The 13,162-nt window shown below is 35.8% G+C and overlaps 2 protein-coding genes, 1 long non-coding RNA gene and 1 other non-coding gene across 4 annotated transcripts; 1 reads left to right on the forward strand and 3 right to left on the reverse strand.

Moving 5' to 3' along the window:
• The first annotated feature begins 2,175 nt into the window (after positions 1-2,175).
• On the forward strand, positions 2,176-2,879 carry LOC116125392 (disease resistance protein RPP4-like). The gene is made up of 2 exons (XM_031411130.1): positions 2,176-2,548; positions 2,644-2,879. The coding sequence occupies exons 1-2, from the start codon at positions 2,176-2,178 to the stop codon at positions 2,877-2,879; spliced, it is 609 nt and encodes a 202-aa protein (XP_031266990.1).
• A 2,842-nt stretch (positions 2,880-5,721) lies between these two features.
• On the reverse strand, positions 5,722-6,711 carry LOC116125389. Its single transcript, XR_004127326.1, has 2 exons — positions 6,233-6,711; positions 5,722-6,102 (listed from the first exon to the last, which is right to left on the reverse strand). It is a non-coding gene; the product is annotated as an uncharacterized LOC116125389 (long non-coding RNA).
• A 1,303-nt stretch (positions 6,712-8,014) lies between these two features.
• TRNAD-GUC lies at positions 8,015-8,086 on the reverse strand. The gene has a single exon. It is a non-coding gene; the product is annotated as a tRNA-Asp (tRNA).
• A 2,595-nt stretch (positions 8,087-10,681) lies between these two features.
• Positions 10,682-12,849, reverse strand: LOC116125426 (probable N-acetyltransferase HLS1). The gene is made up of 3 exons (XM_031411158.1): positions 12,566-12,849; positions 12,335-12,465; positions 10,682-11,546 (listed from the first exon to the last, which is right to left on the reverse strand). The coding sequence occupies exons 1-3, from the start codon at positions 12,791-12,793 to the stop codon at positions 10,682-10,684; spliced, it is 1,224 nt and encodes a 407-aa protein (XP_031267018.1). The 5' UTR covers positions 12,794-12,849.
• Positions 12,850-13,162: the final 313 nt, after the last annotated feature.

Here is a 13,162-nt window from a genome sequence, read left to right on the forward strand (position 1 = left end):
AACCTTGTGGATTCAGAATTATTGCCGAATATGAAATATAAATTATAAAATGGTTGTCATTTTTCTACATTATTTGCAGTCATGTGGTAACATTTATCCAAGAGATTGTTGAAGAAATACGAAATAAGTTCAACGTTCTTCTTCCCAAAGGTCCTGAATTTCTTCCCAATGAATTACAGATTCTTAAATGGCATGTATACCCACTAAATTCTTTGACATTGAGTTAAAAAGCCGAGAAAATTGTTGAACTTGATATGTCACATAGTGGCACTGAACTACTTTGGAAGGATATAGTAGTATGATTATTTCCTACAGAACATTATTTCATTGAAAATATTTTGAGTTTCAAGGATGATGTCCTTTCCTTTCTGTTTTCTATGCCTCAGAAAACATTTAGATAATTTGAGAATCTTCATAATGAGTCACTCACAAATGCTGACCAGAACTCCAGATATCAGAGGAGTTCCAAATCTTGAGAGGCTTATTCATGGAGGTTGTACGAATTTATATTAGCTTCATCCTTCTATTGGTGATCTCAAAAGGCTGAGTGTATTATATCTGAAAGACTGCAGAAACCTGCAGATTCTTCCAAGAATAATCTCTGGATGGAGATCCCTTTAAAGTTCTTTTGCTCATTAGCTGCTCAAAAATTGTCTAATTGCCAGAGAATTTGGGGGATTTCAAATGTTTGGAGGAGCTTAATGCTGGTAAAACTGCCTTAACAAAGGCACCTTCATCCATAACTCTAAAAAGTCCAACTCTAACCACCCAATAATGTCTCTCTCACCGTTTACTACAATCCTCCATCCATGAAAGTTCCCTTCATATTCATCATTCAAATGCAATGCCAAACCCTGAAACTAAACACAACACTCGGAACAAGCTAGCCTAAGTTTAGTAGAGTTTTCAACTTTCAACAATGGCTTTGAACTACAATGGAGGAGCCTCTTCGTCTTCTTCTTCATGTCCTTGGTGGAAATACAATGTTTTTGTTAGTTTTAGAGGAGAAGACACTTGAAAGAACTTCATTGATCATTTATGTAGAGCTTTGGACCAAAAGGGTATGATCGTTTTTAGAGATGATGACAAGCTTGAGAGAGGCAAACCCATTTCGCCAGAGCTCGTTAAAGCCATTGAAGAATCAAGATTTTCCGTTGTTGTTTTTTCAAGAACTATGCGACGTCGTCCTGGTGCTTGGAAGAACTTGTGAAGATTGTTGAGTGCATGAAAGAGATGGGTGAAACTGTTGTCCTGGTATGGGGAGCTTTGGGGAGGCCTTTCATAAACATGAAGAAGCTAATTTTGGAGCTGAGAAGTTGCAGAAATGGAGAGATGCTTTGACTGATGTGGCTAATTTATCTGGTTGGCATTTGCAGGACAGGTATTTTTTTTCTTCTTGCTCTACAGATTGTTAATTTCTTTAAGGAATTTATATGGGTGATTTGATTAATTTAGCAACAGCAGATTTTGTATGATAGATTTCAATGTTCTTGTTGGTATAGCTTAAGCATGTGGTTACAAAACAATGTGAATATCCCATAAACAAGTTCTCACTCAATTCCCCCTAAATTAACCTCTAGTTGTAAATCCAGGGCATTTCATCATGTTTAGCACAAATCTTGATTTAAATTTGTTGATTATGGATGAAAAATCTGTATTTATCGGTTTATCCAGTGTCTTTAAAACATTCTCCTCCAAAATTGCAAGGCAATAAAATCATAGATTCAAGATCTAGGAAATCAGCACACGGTTGTGAATAATGCATTACAACTCATTTGAGTATTACTTATATAAGTAGACATTTGCATGTACACGCAGGTATGCAGGTGTATTACTGGAGAATATGCATATGCAATGCATTATATTACTTCTTGTACTAATATTAAACTTATAAATTCAGAATTACTGTAGAATATGAAATATAAATTATAAAAGGGTGGTCATCTTTCTATATTCTTTGCAGGCATGAGGCAACATTTATCCAAAAGATTGTTGAAGAAATATGGACTAAGTTGAGGCTCTCATTCTCATATGTTGCTAAGGGCTTGGTTGGAATAGATTCACATTTGCAAGAAATCAATTGTTGTTTAGGTATGGGGTTGGATGATAATTTTCGCATTATAGGGATTTCTAGGATTGGGGGCATTGGTAAAACAGCTATTGCTAGGGTCGTTTATGACTGCTTTTCCTATAAATTTGAAGGTAGCAGCTTTGTTGCAAATATCAGAGAGATTTCTGAAAAATTTGGTTCATCTGCTTTACGAGAGCAACTTCTTTCTCAAACTCTTAAGGGAAAAGAATATTAACCCACTGGACATTCATCGAGGAATCTATCGCAGGCTGCAGCATAAAAGAGTTCTTATCGTTCTTGATGATGTAAATGAATTAGAACAATTAGAAACATTAGCAGGTGATCGTGAATGGTTTGGTCCTGGAAGTAGAATCATTATAACCACTAGAGATGAACATCTGCTAATTGCTCATTTTGTAAAAATAAAAATATACAGGGCCAAGGATTTAGTTTCCAAGGAAGCTCTTCAACTTTTTAGTTTGAAAGCCTTTAAGCAAAACCATCTGAAAAATATATAGAGCTGTCTAGGAGCATTGTAAGCTATTCTAACGGTCTTCCATTAGCTCTTGTAGTTTTGGGTTCTTATGTCTGTGGTAGAAGTGTAAATGAGTGGAGAAGCGCACTCAAAAAGCTTAAAGAAATTCTTGACAGGAAAGTTTTTGATGTACTCAAAATAAGTTATGATGGTCTGGAGGAAACAGTAAAGAACATTTTCCTAGATATTGCATGTTTCTTTCATTTGAGGAAAGTAACCCTAGTGACTGAAATACTAGAGGCTTGTGGTTTTTACCCAGAAACTGGAGTTTGAGTTCTGGCTGATAAATCTCTCATATCAATTGACAATGTCAATGATAAGTTATATGTCCACAGTTTGCTAAAAGAAATGGCTCAGGCTATTGTTCACCAAGAATCTCCCAAAATCCTAGCAGACGCAGTAGGTTATGGCTTTACAATGATATCCATCATGTACTTGAAAGGAAAAAGGTAACTGACCATAAAACTGTATTGGTTATATGTAATGCTTGTATCATTTCAAAAATTTAACTTGTGCTTTATTTATCTTTTCCTTGTTCTTGGTGAATTTATAGGGAACAGAAGAAGTTGAGGTCATATACCGAAATTCATCTGAATCAAAAGAGATATCTGTGGACGCTGATGCATTTGTGGGGATGAATAATCTGAGACTGCTTAAAATCAGTGACGATCTTCTTCCCAAAGGGCTTGAATTTCTTCCCAATGATCTACGGATACTTAAATGGCATGGATACCCTCTAAAATCATTGACATCAAGTTTCAAAGCAGAGAAACTTGTTGAACTTGATATGTCACATAGTAGCATTGAACTAATTTGGAAGGATATTGTGGTATGATTATTTCCTTCAGACCTTTATTTCATTGAATATGGTTTGAGTTTCAAAGACGATGTTCTAATCCTTTCTGTTTTTTATATCTCTGACAGAATTTAGATAAACTGAAAATCTTCAAACTCAGGCATTGAAAAAAGCTGACCAGAACTCCAGATTTCGGAAAAGTTCCAAATCTTGAGAGGCTTATTCTTGAAGGTTGCACAAATTTATATGAGCTTCATCCTTCTATCGGTGACCTCGAAAGGCTTCGTGTGTTAAATCTGAAAGACTGCAGAAACCTGCAGAGTCTACCAAGAGTAATCACTGGATGGAGATCTCTTAAAGTTCTTTTGCTCCTTGGTTGCTCAAAAATTGACAAATTGCCAGAGAACTTGGAGGGTTTTGAATGTTTGGTAAAACTTCCATAACAGAGGCTCCTTCATCCATTGTAAATTTAAAGAACCTTAAAATGCTCTCATTTAAGGGATGCAAGGGACAAATGTGCACACTTGGAGCTGGTTCGGGTGCCTGTTTCCAGCAATAGGCCCAAGTTCCATGAGTTTTTCTTTACCTTTCCTGGTAGGTTTATTGTCTTTGACCGAACTTGATTTAAGTTAGTGTAATCTCTCTGAAGATACCATCCCAAGTGATCTTGGCCACTTATGTGCTTTGAGAAAATTAAATCTAAGCGGGAGTGATTTTGTTAGCTTACCTACAGGCATCAATCAACTTTATAAGCTGCAAACTCTGATATTGGCAGATTTCCAGAATCTTCAAGCTCTGGTGGAACTTCCGTCAAGCATAGAAAATCTAAGCACATATAACTGCCCATCATTGGAAAACTTGGGTGGCCCCTTGAGATTAAGTATGTCAAAATTTCGGGAATTCTACCTTCAAAATTGTTTCAGATTACTCGAGAATCAAGGTGGCGACAATGTGGCAATTTCATTGATAAAAAATCATCTTTTCTTGATAGCAAATATCAGGATTTTAATGGTCGCATCAATGTTGCTCAACTTCTTTGAGAACCAAGAAAGCAACAATCCACCCAATGCAATTATAGTCAGTTGGATCCGCTCAATGTGAAGTATCCTATATCAGGCATCTTTCATCCCTCTTTCTTTCAGTCAATCAATTTTTCTCATTTTTAACACCATGATTTTAATGATACAGGAACTTTCTGATATCCCTTCTGTCATGCCGAGACTAGTTGTTTTTCTACCTGCAAATGGAATTCCAGATTGGTTCAGATTTCAGACTACAAGCACTTCAATAGCCATTCACTTACCTCCAAATTGGTACAATGATTATACATTCTTAGGATTGGCTATCTGTGCTACTTTAGAAGTCCAAGAGAATCATGGACAGGAACAAAGAAAAGATGTCCAATGGCTTCCACCAGTTTTGCAGTATTTTTCAAGTCCTTCAGGATGCGATTACAAGCGTAAGTTTTATTTGTTTTCTGCCGAGAGAAATTGCTTAATTTCGGGTAAAGAGTCTCTCTTGAGTGGAGACCGATTGGCTCTATCAAATCATCTATGGCTTTTCTTTATACCATTCGACGAATAATTCCAAAAGAGGAAATGGAGTCACGTTGAGGCTTACTTTAGACTTGAGGGTTCAGGTCTTGAGTTTAACAAGTGTGGGGTTCGCCCCGTATACTTAAAAGATGTAGATTTCGTTCCATCAGTGTTCCAAGGCCTCAATGGCCCTCAGTTGGAAGACTTTACCATCCTACTTAACCATTTTGTACAAACAGCAGCTGGTGGAAGTGGAAGTAACTCTTTTGATGAGGAAGTAGGTGGTACTGAAATTAAAGAATATTCAGTTGATTCCATAATTGAACTCAAGAAGTAAGACAGCCAAGAATAAAATGCCAGCGCCAAATCTTTTTCCGGTTTGATTGTTTCGACTTTAGACATAGTTGATAGATCATCCAATGAGGCACCTTTTTAGTCCTGTGAGCAAGTCAAGGATCTGTTGTAAATCTATTCACTACCACAACTGCAAAATACACAATAAGACCACTGTAATATTTCCAGGAGACTTTCGTTTCTTACATCAGGTTATTCATTTTTATACTCAAAATAATCGCAGCAGTTTTAATCTTCGGGGCTTGATTGTTCTTTTTTCTAGTGGATTTTATTTTAATAACAGCAATAACATTTTCCAAGTTTCCTTAATGGTTGTAAAAGTTCATGCAATGCCAGGGCTAAACAATGTTCAATGTTCTTTATCTTAAGCTACGCCCATTAGTGATCTCATGGTTCTATTGAGACTGAACTTACTACATTAAACTGATACTAAGAGAATGAAATTTTACTTTTATTATGAATTTTTCATTTGTATGATTTCAAGTACAATATGAATATCTGAAATCTCTGATACTGTGTAGGTAAACTGATACTCTACTATGTCTTTGTGGCCACGCTGAGCTGCAATGTGAGTTGGTAGCATCCCTTTATCATTTCCTCGAATACTATGTAACTCATCATTCTTCTTCAACCTTGCCCTGACTGCTTCCACCCTTTCGGATGCAGCAGCAAGAGCAAAAGAAGTATCCCCATCAAAATTTTTACTAGCCATTTGTTCTCTCGCCATATATTTTACCAGTTTCTGACAAACATAGAGGAACTTGCCGCAGCTGCAATGTGGAGAGCGGCGTCGTTGTTGTCTGATATCTAACTGTTAAATACATTCAAATTTTTTACAGAGTAATCTTAATAAATAGATATCGATCTTAGCTGCTATATTCAATAAAAACTGCACGCCAAAAGAAGAACAAAGAAAGAAAGAAACGGATTGAAAGAGTTACCTCTTTTGGTAGAGAGCATTCCTCCACCTCCTGGCCTCTTCTCCTCTGCCTTCTCACTGATTTTTGGAAATTGTGGGAAAGCTTCCTTAAGGGGATATTTGAGAGTACAGATTTAGAGAAAATTTGAAGGCATTAAATAGGTAAGATATCAGACAAGGACGACACCGCCCTCCACATTGCAGTTACGGCAGGTTACTTTCTCTATGTTTATCAGAAAATTTTGATGGGGATATTGCTTTTGTTGATGCTGCTGCATCCGGAAAGGTGGAAGCTGCCAAGGTGATGTTGAAGAAGAATGAAGAATTACCAAGTATTCGCGGAAACAATAAGATGTTACCAATTCACAAAGCAGCTAAGCATGGCCACAAAAGACCTGGTTAGGGGTTAAAGAGAGTGAGGGGTATGTTCCATAAACCAATGAATAAAGGGGATAACGCTCTGAAAGACTGAATCAACGTAGTCTCTTTTAAAGGAGTAAAGAGGTGAAGAAGATTTTGTAGTTCGCAGTGAGAAAGTTTATTTTATTGCTGGTATTGGTCTTGATATGAAGATTCGTTTTGTAAAATATTAAAGCAAAAGCTGTGTAGATTAAATTTATTGGTCCCTTCAATTCCCAAAGAAACATCTTTCTTTTTTATATTCGTTTTGTAAAATATTAAAATGAAGGAGGGAAGATGATTTTCTCCATTTTTTTATTAAAACCCTTTAATCTTTTATATATTCGTAGTATGTGTCAAGTCGGTGAATATTTTAGTCGGTGATGTGATTGTGAGCACATAGATTAGGCATGTGGATGTGGTGGGAACTAGGAATATTGACCCAATTTTATGATTAATCTATACAACATGAAAGGCTTAAGAATATATTTAATAGTTAATGAATTCAATAAAAAATGAAAAGACATTATTAGGTTGGACATGATCACTATTATTGGTTTTAAAAATGTAGAAAGCCACGTTGAGTAATGCTACGCTAATAACACGTTCTTACAAACCTCTCTCACAATCTTAATGTGATAATTGAGTTGACACTGTCACGTTAGTTCCATCAAACCTAAGATGCAAAATGATTTTGACTAGACTAAAGAAATGATCGTTCCTTCATAGGGAATGGCCAAGGTTGTTTCAAGAAGAAGAAGAAGAAGAAGAAGGTAAGGAACAAGGTTGTTCCTTAAGGAACAATAATTCCTCCTTCATAAGAGACAGTCGTTCCTTAAGGTCTTCCTTCATAGAGAACGATCGTTCCTTCTGAAGGAACAACCGTTTATTTCTTGTAATGCCTTGGTGCCTTGGGTGTGGTGAAAATTGATATGACAGTGTTAATCCATTGACACGTTAGGGTTGTGAGATTATGTTATAAACGTAACATTTTTCATAAGACTAAAGGAGAAATGTACATATTTTATTTAAGGTATATTACGGAGAATTACAGATTAAATAATTTTATGCAAAAACAAAATATTCTACAAATGGGGACTCATATTTACGTTACTCTCATATTCACTTTACTCCTTGTCTTTGCTTATTTATCAAATTTTTTATCTTTATTACGTAGATGAGTTGAAATTTAGATATTTGGGTAATTTCCATTTTGATCCAAATACGATTACAAAATGTTAAAAAAAATGAAATGAAAATATTGAAAATATCCAAATAAAAATTGAAGCCAAAATATTGAAATAAATAGATAAACAAAATTGAAAATGAAACGAAAATGTTGAAATAAATAAATAAAAAATTGAAAAAATGAAACGAAATATTAGAATAAATAAAAATGAATTTTCGCCGTTGCCGGGGATCGAACCCGGGTCACCCGCGTGACAGGCGGGAATACTCACCGCTATACTACAACGACTTTTTGATAAGAGTATTACATTTATCGTATTTAATGTTTTCTCCAACGCTAGACCTCACATGATGAGGTTTTCAGTGTGCGGTCCCCTGGAGAGATCAGTGAATATCAACAACACATCCAGGGTTTTATCTCCCTAGATTTTCATTTAGCCCCCTAATAAAGTATCAAAATCTCCCCTAATATATAATACCTTTGAGAAACCATGGGGGCGTTTAATACTTTCATCTCTCAATGAGATGAGTGATAAAAACCTTCAAATGGTAACAAATTTTAGGGTTTTTATATTTTCATATCCACCTTGAGAAATGAGAAAATACATTATTACCAAAATAAATTTTACTTGAGATGAAGATTATTACCATAATACGCTAGACCTCATGGTATGATGATTTTCAAATGTTTCATCTTGAGATGGTACAGGTGGTAGTTGAACTTCCAGCTGAATTGCTGGATAATCTGAAGTATTTGAGACTGTTCTCAAGCTTACTTGCCCTGCTGAATTGTTTAATTCTTCTACTTCATTGTTTGCTTCCTTCTGTGAAGCTTGTGATTTCATTGAAGAATTGAGCCCAAAATCATTTTGCTTGCTGTCAGCTTGATTAGATTTGTTTGGAGTACCCTGCTTATCAACAGAAACAAACTTGTTAGAATCTTTCAACTCAAAAACTTGTTGCCCAATTGAGTTTACAGAAATCGGTAATTGCCAAGCTGTAATAGCTGACTTCTGTTCTTGTTTTAACCAAAGAAGAACCTGCCGCAAAAGGAAATTTTGCTGAAATGCAAATCCTCCCATCTGGACGTAGACAAAGGTTGCCCTTGTGAGATGTGCTGTAACCAGGAAAAACACATTGTAAAGTATGGAAATCAAGCTTATGTTTGTAATAAGCTCTGATGAATGGAAAACATAAACAACCAAACACTTTCAAATTGGTGAAATCTGGTGGTTTGTGAAATAAGGCTTCAAATGGTGATTTGTAATTCAGAAAAACTGAAAGGTAATATGTTTATAAAGTAAGTAGCCCTGTGAAAGGCATTCCACCAGTAGTTCAGCATAGAAGCATTTGCAAGAAGAGTTAATCCCATTTCAGTGATGTGTCTATGTTTTCTCTTCCATTTTGTTGATGGATTGTGGACAAGGATGTCTGAAAATAATACCAAGCTTGTTTAGATATTGCAGTAGTGTTCTAAATGCTCCGCCCCAATCAGTTTGAACACTCTTGATTTTGACAGAAAACTGTCTTTCTACCAGATTAATAAACTAGCTAACAAATAGACTGTAAGTTTCAGACTTCAGTTTTAAAGGATATATCCAGCTATATCTGGTAATACAAGGTAATACTTATAGCCTTCCTTTGACATGATTGGTGCCGGACCCAACTTATATCCAGCTATATCAAGTCAAAAGGATTTTTTGTTTTCAATCCAACTGCAGGAAAATAATTTTGATGTTGTTTTCCATATTGACAAGCAGTACAAACTGATCCTTTTTTAAAGTTGGAAACATTACAAGTTAGTCTCAAATTTTGCAATACTTTTGACAAAACTTGAACACTTGGATGAACCAAAACACAGCTTTTTCACAAGACTTCTTTGAATTCACATTTTTCCTACAAAACTCCTTATTGCACTTGTCAGCCTTCTTCGTCTGCGTACAAACAAATATAATATCAAAGGTTAGCTTTACAAATGAGCAAGAATGAAAATAATATTGACCAATTTCGTGCTTAATAATTTATGCCAAGTCAGTAAACAAGGGCTGACATATGTTGGTTCAAAAATGGAAAAGATTTCATCTATTTTTTGGGACCACAACCAAAATGGGAAAAAAAGTTGATTTCCTTGGACCACTAGAAGATATTGGGACACCTATATGTGGTCCTCATGATAAAAAATATCTCAACTGATAAAGATAAAAATGCAACTTGTGAAAAATGAGTCAGACATGTGATATTAGCACAGAAGAAAAGTGTGCTTACTATCGCGATCAAGATATCTGACGCAAGTATGCGAGCACAAGACTATTGGGCACACACTTAAAATAAAAGTCGCGATCACACATAAAATGAAAATCACGATCACACACGAGATAAGGTCATGATCAGACATGAGTGTGTGAGCACAATACTTTTGTGCACACACTCGAAATGAACATGCTAAAAACATAAGTTTGGCAAACCTGTGTACACACACAATGGTTGTGCACATATACAACATAAGTCTAACAAAAATATTCAACAAAAATAAAATTATTTATCAGAGAAATATTTTCAGCTAAGCTTTGTTGTATATATAAAGTCAAAATTTGATTTTTATATCTCACAAATGAAGATAACGCTCATTCAATAATTTGACATATNTTAAGCAATAATATCAATGGTCATAAATTTGTGTTATAATAGTCTAATCCAATAAATAAAATAAATGAGAAATTGGGATAATATATTGTTGGAAATTAAAATTTCTATTATATGGTTTAAACTGACAATTGGCACATTGTGTGTACAAAATACTAAATCTAATTTTTGTTCATGAAGGGTTACAATATCATTTGACAACCGTCGGATGAAAATTCATGAAAAGGTATAGTGTTAATCATCAAAAGTCACGTGGGTCAACAAAAATAACAGAGGAAGACGATCGTGATTTCATCCAATCAGACGGTGCACATTTTTCATCAGAGTCGTTCATATCATCCTTAAGTTTCTTAATGCACCACAAATCAGCCCAAGAGAATTTCCTCCAATGAGGAATGGCCTCTCTGACTGGGTCCCTTGGGCCTACTTCAGCCACCACGGCCCCACATTCCCCATCATCTCGGCCCATATTATGAGCAAATGCACACAGAGATTTCATCAGGCCCGGCCCATTTTTGCCTTCCATATGCAGCCCGTACAAGAAATACAACCCGAATTTCCGAAAAACGTCCGGAAACGAAGGCAGCCTCAACCATGGCATCCAAGCATCAAGCAACCTTGAACCCATACACCAAGCATATGCCAACGGAGACACTCCCTTCACTTGCAATTTGAACACTTCCTTAGTGTTCCACACACTTAAAATCGCATAACTCGGCGGAAGAATGTCAGTTCTTGGATCCCATTTCGGGAGAAATTTTTTGGGCACGGCCATGAAAGTACCCAAATTAAGTTTGCTAGACAAAATCAAGTCAACATCTTGAGGGAAAAACTCCGAGTTCACGAAAACTCGACGATAGATGGATTCAGCTAATCTTTCGGGTAACCGAACAATGGATACACTCGAACTTATTGACTTGTAATGAGCATGAACCGGTTGGACCAACATTGTCAGGGTACGAAACTTGATGTATGAACATTTTTTGGTGAATAAATTGACAGAAGGCTCATTGGTACAATCTGTGGCCATGTATGAAAATTCAGCACCAATTTGTTTGCACCATTCTTCAAGTTTAAGGACTAGTTTTGTGCCAATATTGAGCCTTCTGCATAATAATATTATGCCAAGTGTGAGATTGAGAATAGAAAGAAAGTGTTTAATACAAGTTTGGACTAAGTTAGCTGGATGGTGACAAGTACAAAGAAAATATCCATGAAATGAGCATGAATGGTGACAAGATAAAGAATTAAATAAGTAATGTTGGTTACTTTATGAAGTGGGGTTTAATGAGTTTGGAAAAAAGTAGGGAACATTTTAGAAGAGGGTGGCTATATTATAAAAAATTCTTGATCATAGTCACATCCATGGTGGGCTTCTTTATTTAGATAATGACATATCTCAATATAAAAAAAATTGTAAATAAAGAAATTAATTGGAAAATGGACCACCCAACAAAGGAGAAGAAAGAAATAAACAAGAATAGAAGGGAGACATAGTGTCTACAAATGGAGAAGAAAGGTAAAGTAAATAGTGGATACAAAAAACAAGTGTCAAGGGAGAGACTAGGCTAGCTGGCTGTTGTCTTCTTTCCATGATACGAGGAACAATTTGTTCTCTTTATTGTGGAATCTAATCGCTCTTTTTGGGGTGGTGGGAATTCAACTGGGATTAAAACCAAAACTTAAGTAAATGCCAAAAACACATGAATAATTAATGCTAATGCATGCTTAATAATCTCTCTCTTTTTCTTTGGGAAAGAGAAAAACTGAAAAGACACTTTGTTTCTTCTTCTTTCTTTATCTTCTGTCATGCATGGTGAAATATAGATATATCGTGCACATTTATATTCTGTAACGGTTGAAGAAATCAAAGGAGAAATTAATGAATTAAAACCTGTGAGATGGGGAGACTCTAAGTCCGAGAAGATAAGCCAGTTTTACAAAACCTGAAGCTCCTCTTGTCACTGTTTTTACACAGCCTCTTATAACTCCCACAATTTCCCTTTCTTTTCCATACTCTGCAACCTGTAAATTGAACAAAACCAACATGATAACTTACACGTATTTTGAACTCTCTCGATGCTAAATAATCTTTCTTAACATGTAGAGCTGGGTATACATTTACCAGGACGATGTGAGAAGGGAAGTGGCGAACTCGACAAACGGGATCACCCATGAGGTCAGTGACAAGAGTTGGCTTGCCTCTCTGACCGATTTCACAGAGTCTCTCTATCTCCTCCACGGCCACCTTATCATTTTTCTCATCATACTCTCTCACAACCACCAAATTACACTCTTTCACTACTTCACCACCCAACTCCGGGGGAATCTCAGCGGCTACCTTGGTTGACATGATAGAAAATTATATGAAAATGAAAAGGAATGGTAGAATTAGAGAAGTGGTAATGAGATTTTTGGAGGTTGTGTTTCTCCTGGTTTCATCTATGGAAATATATATATATATATAGGTGGTGGAAAAGCTGATTCATGTGGCAGCTTGAGCAGTTGAGTGGACTGCTTTTTCTAGTCATATAATGTGACAGTGGGAATTATAGTTGATCACATTTTGTTGTCAAGTAGCCACAAGATGTATATACTCTTGTGAGAGGATGATTTTATTAATGGATAAGATAATGGTTACAATTATTGCTTCTTCATAAGCCTAGATTATTATTATTATAATTATTAATCTTCTTTTTCGTATGCTTATTCCATAATCAGA

The sequence above is a fragment of the Pistacia vera genome, unplaced genomic scaffold (assembly GCF_008641045.1).
Source record: "Pistacia vera cultivar Batoury unplaced genomic scaffold, PisVer_v2 Contig164, whole genome shotgun sequence".
NCBI classification, from domain to species: Eukaryota; Viridiplantae; Streptophyta; class Magnoliopsida; order Sapindales; family Anacardiaceae; genus Pistacia; species Pistacia vera.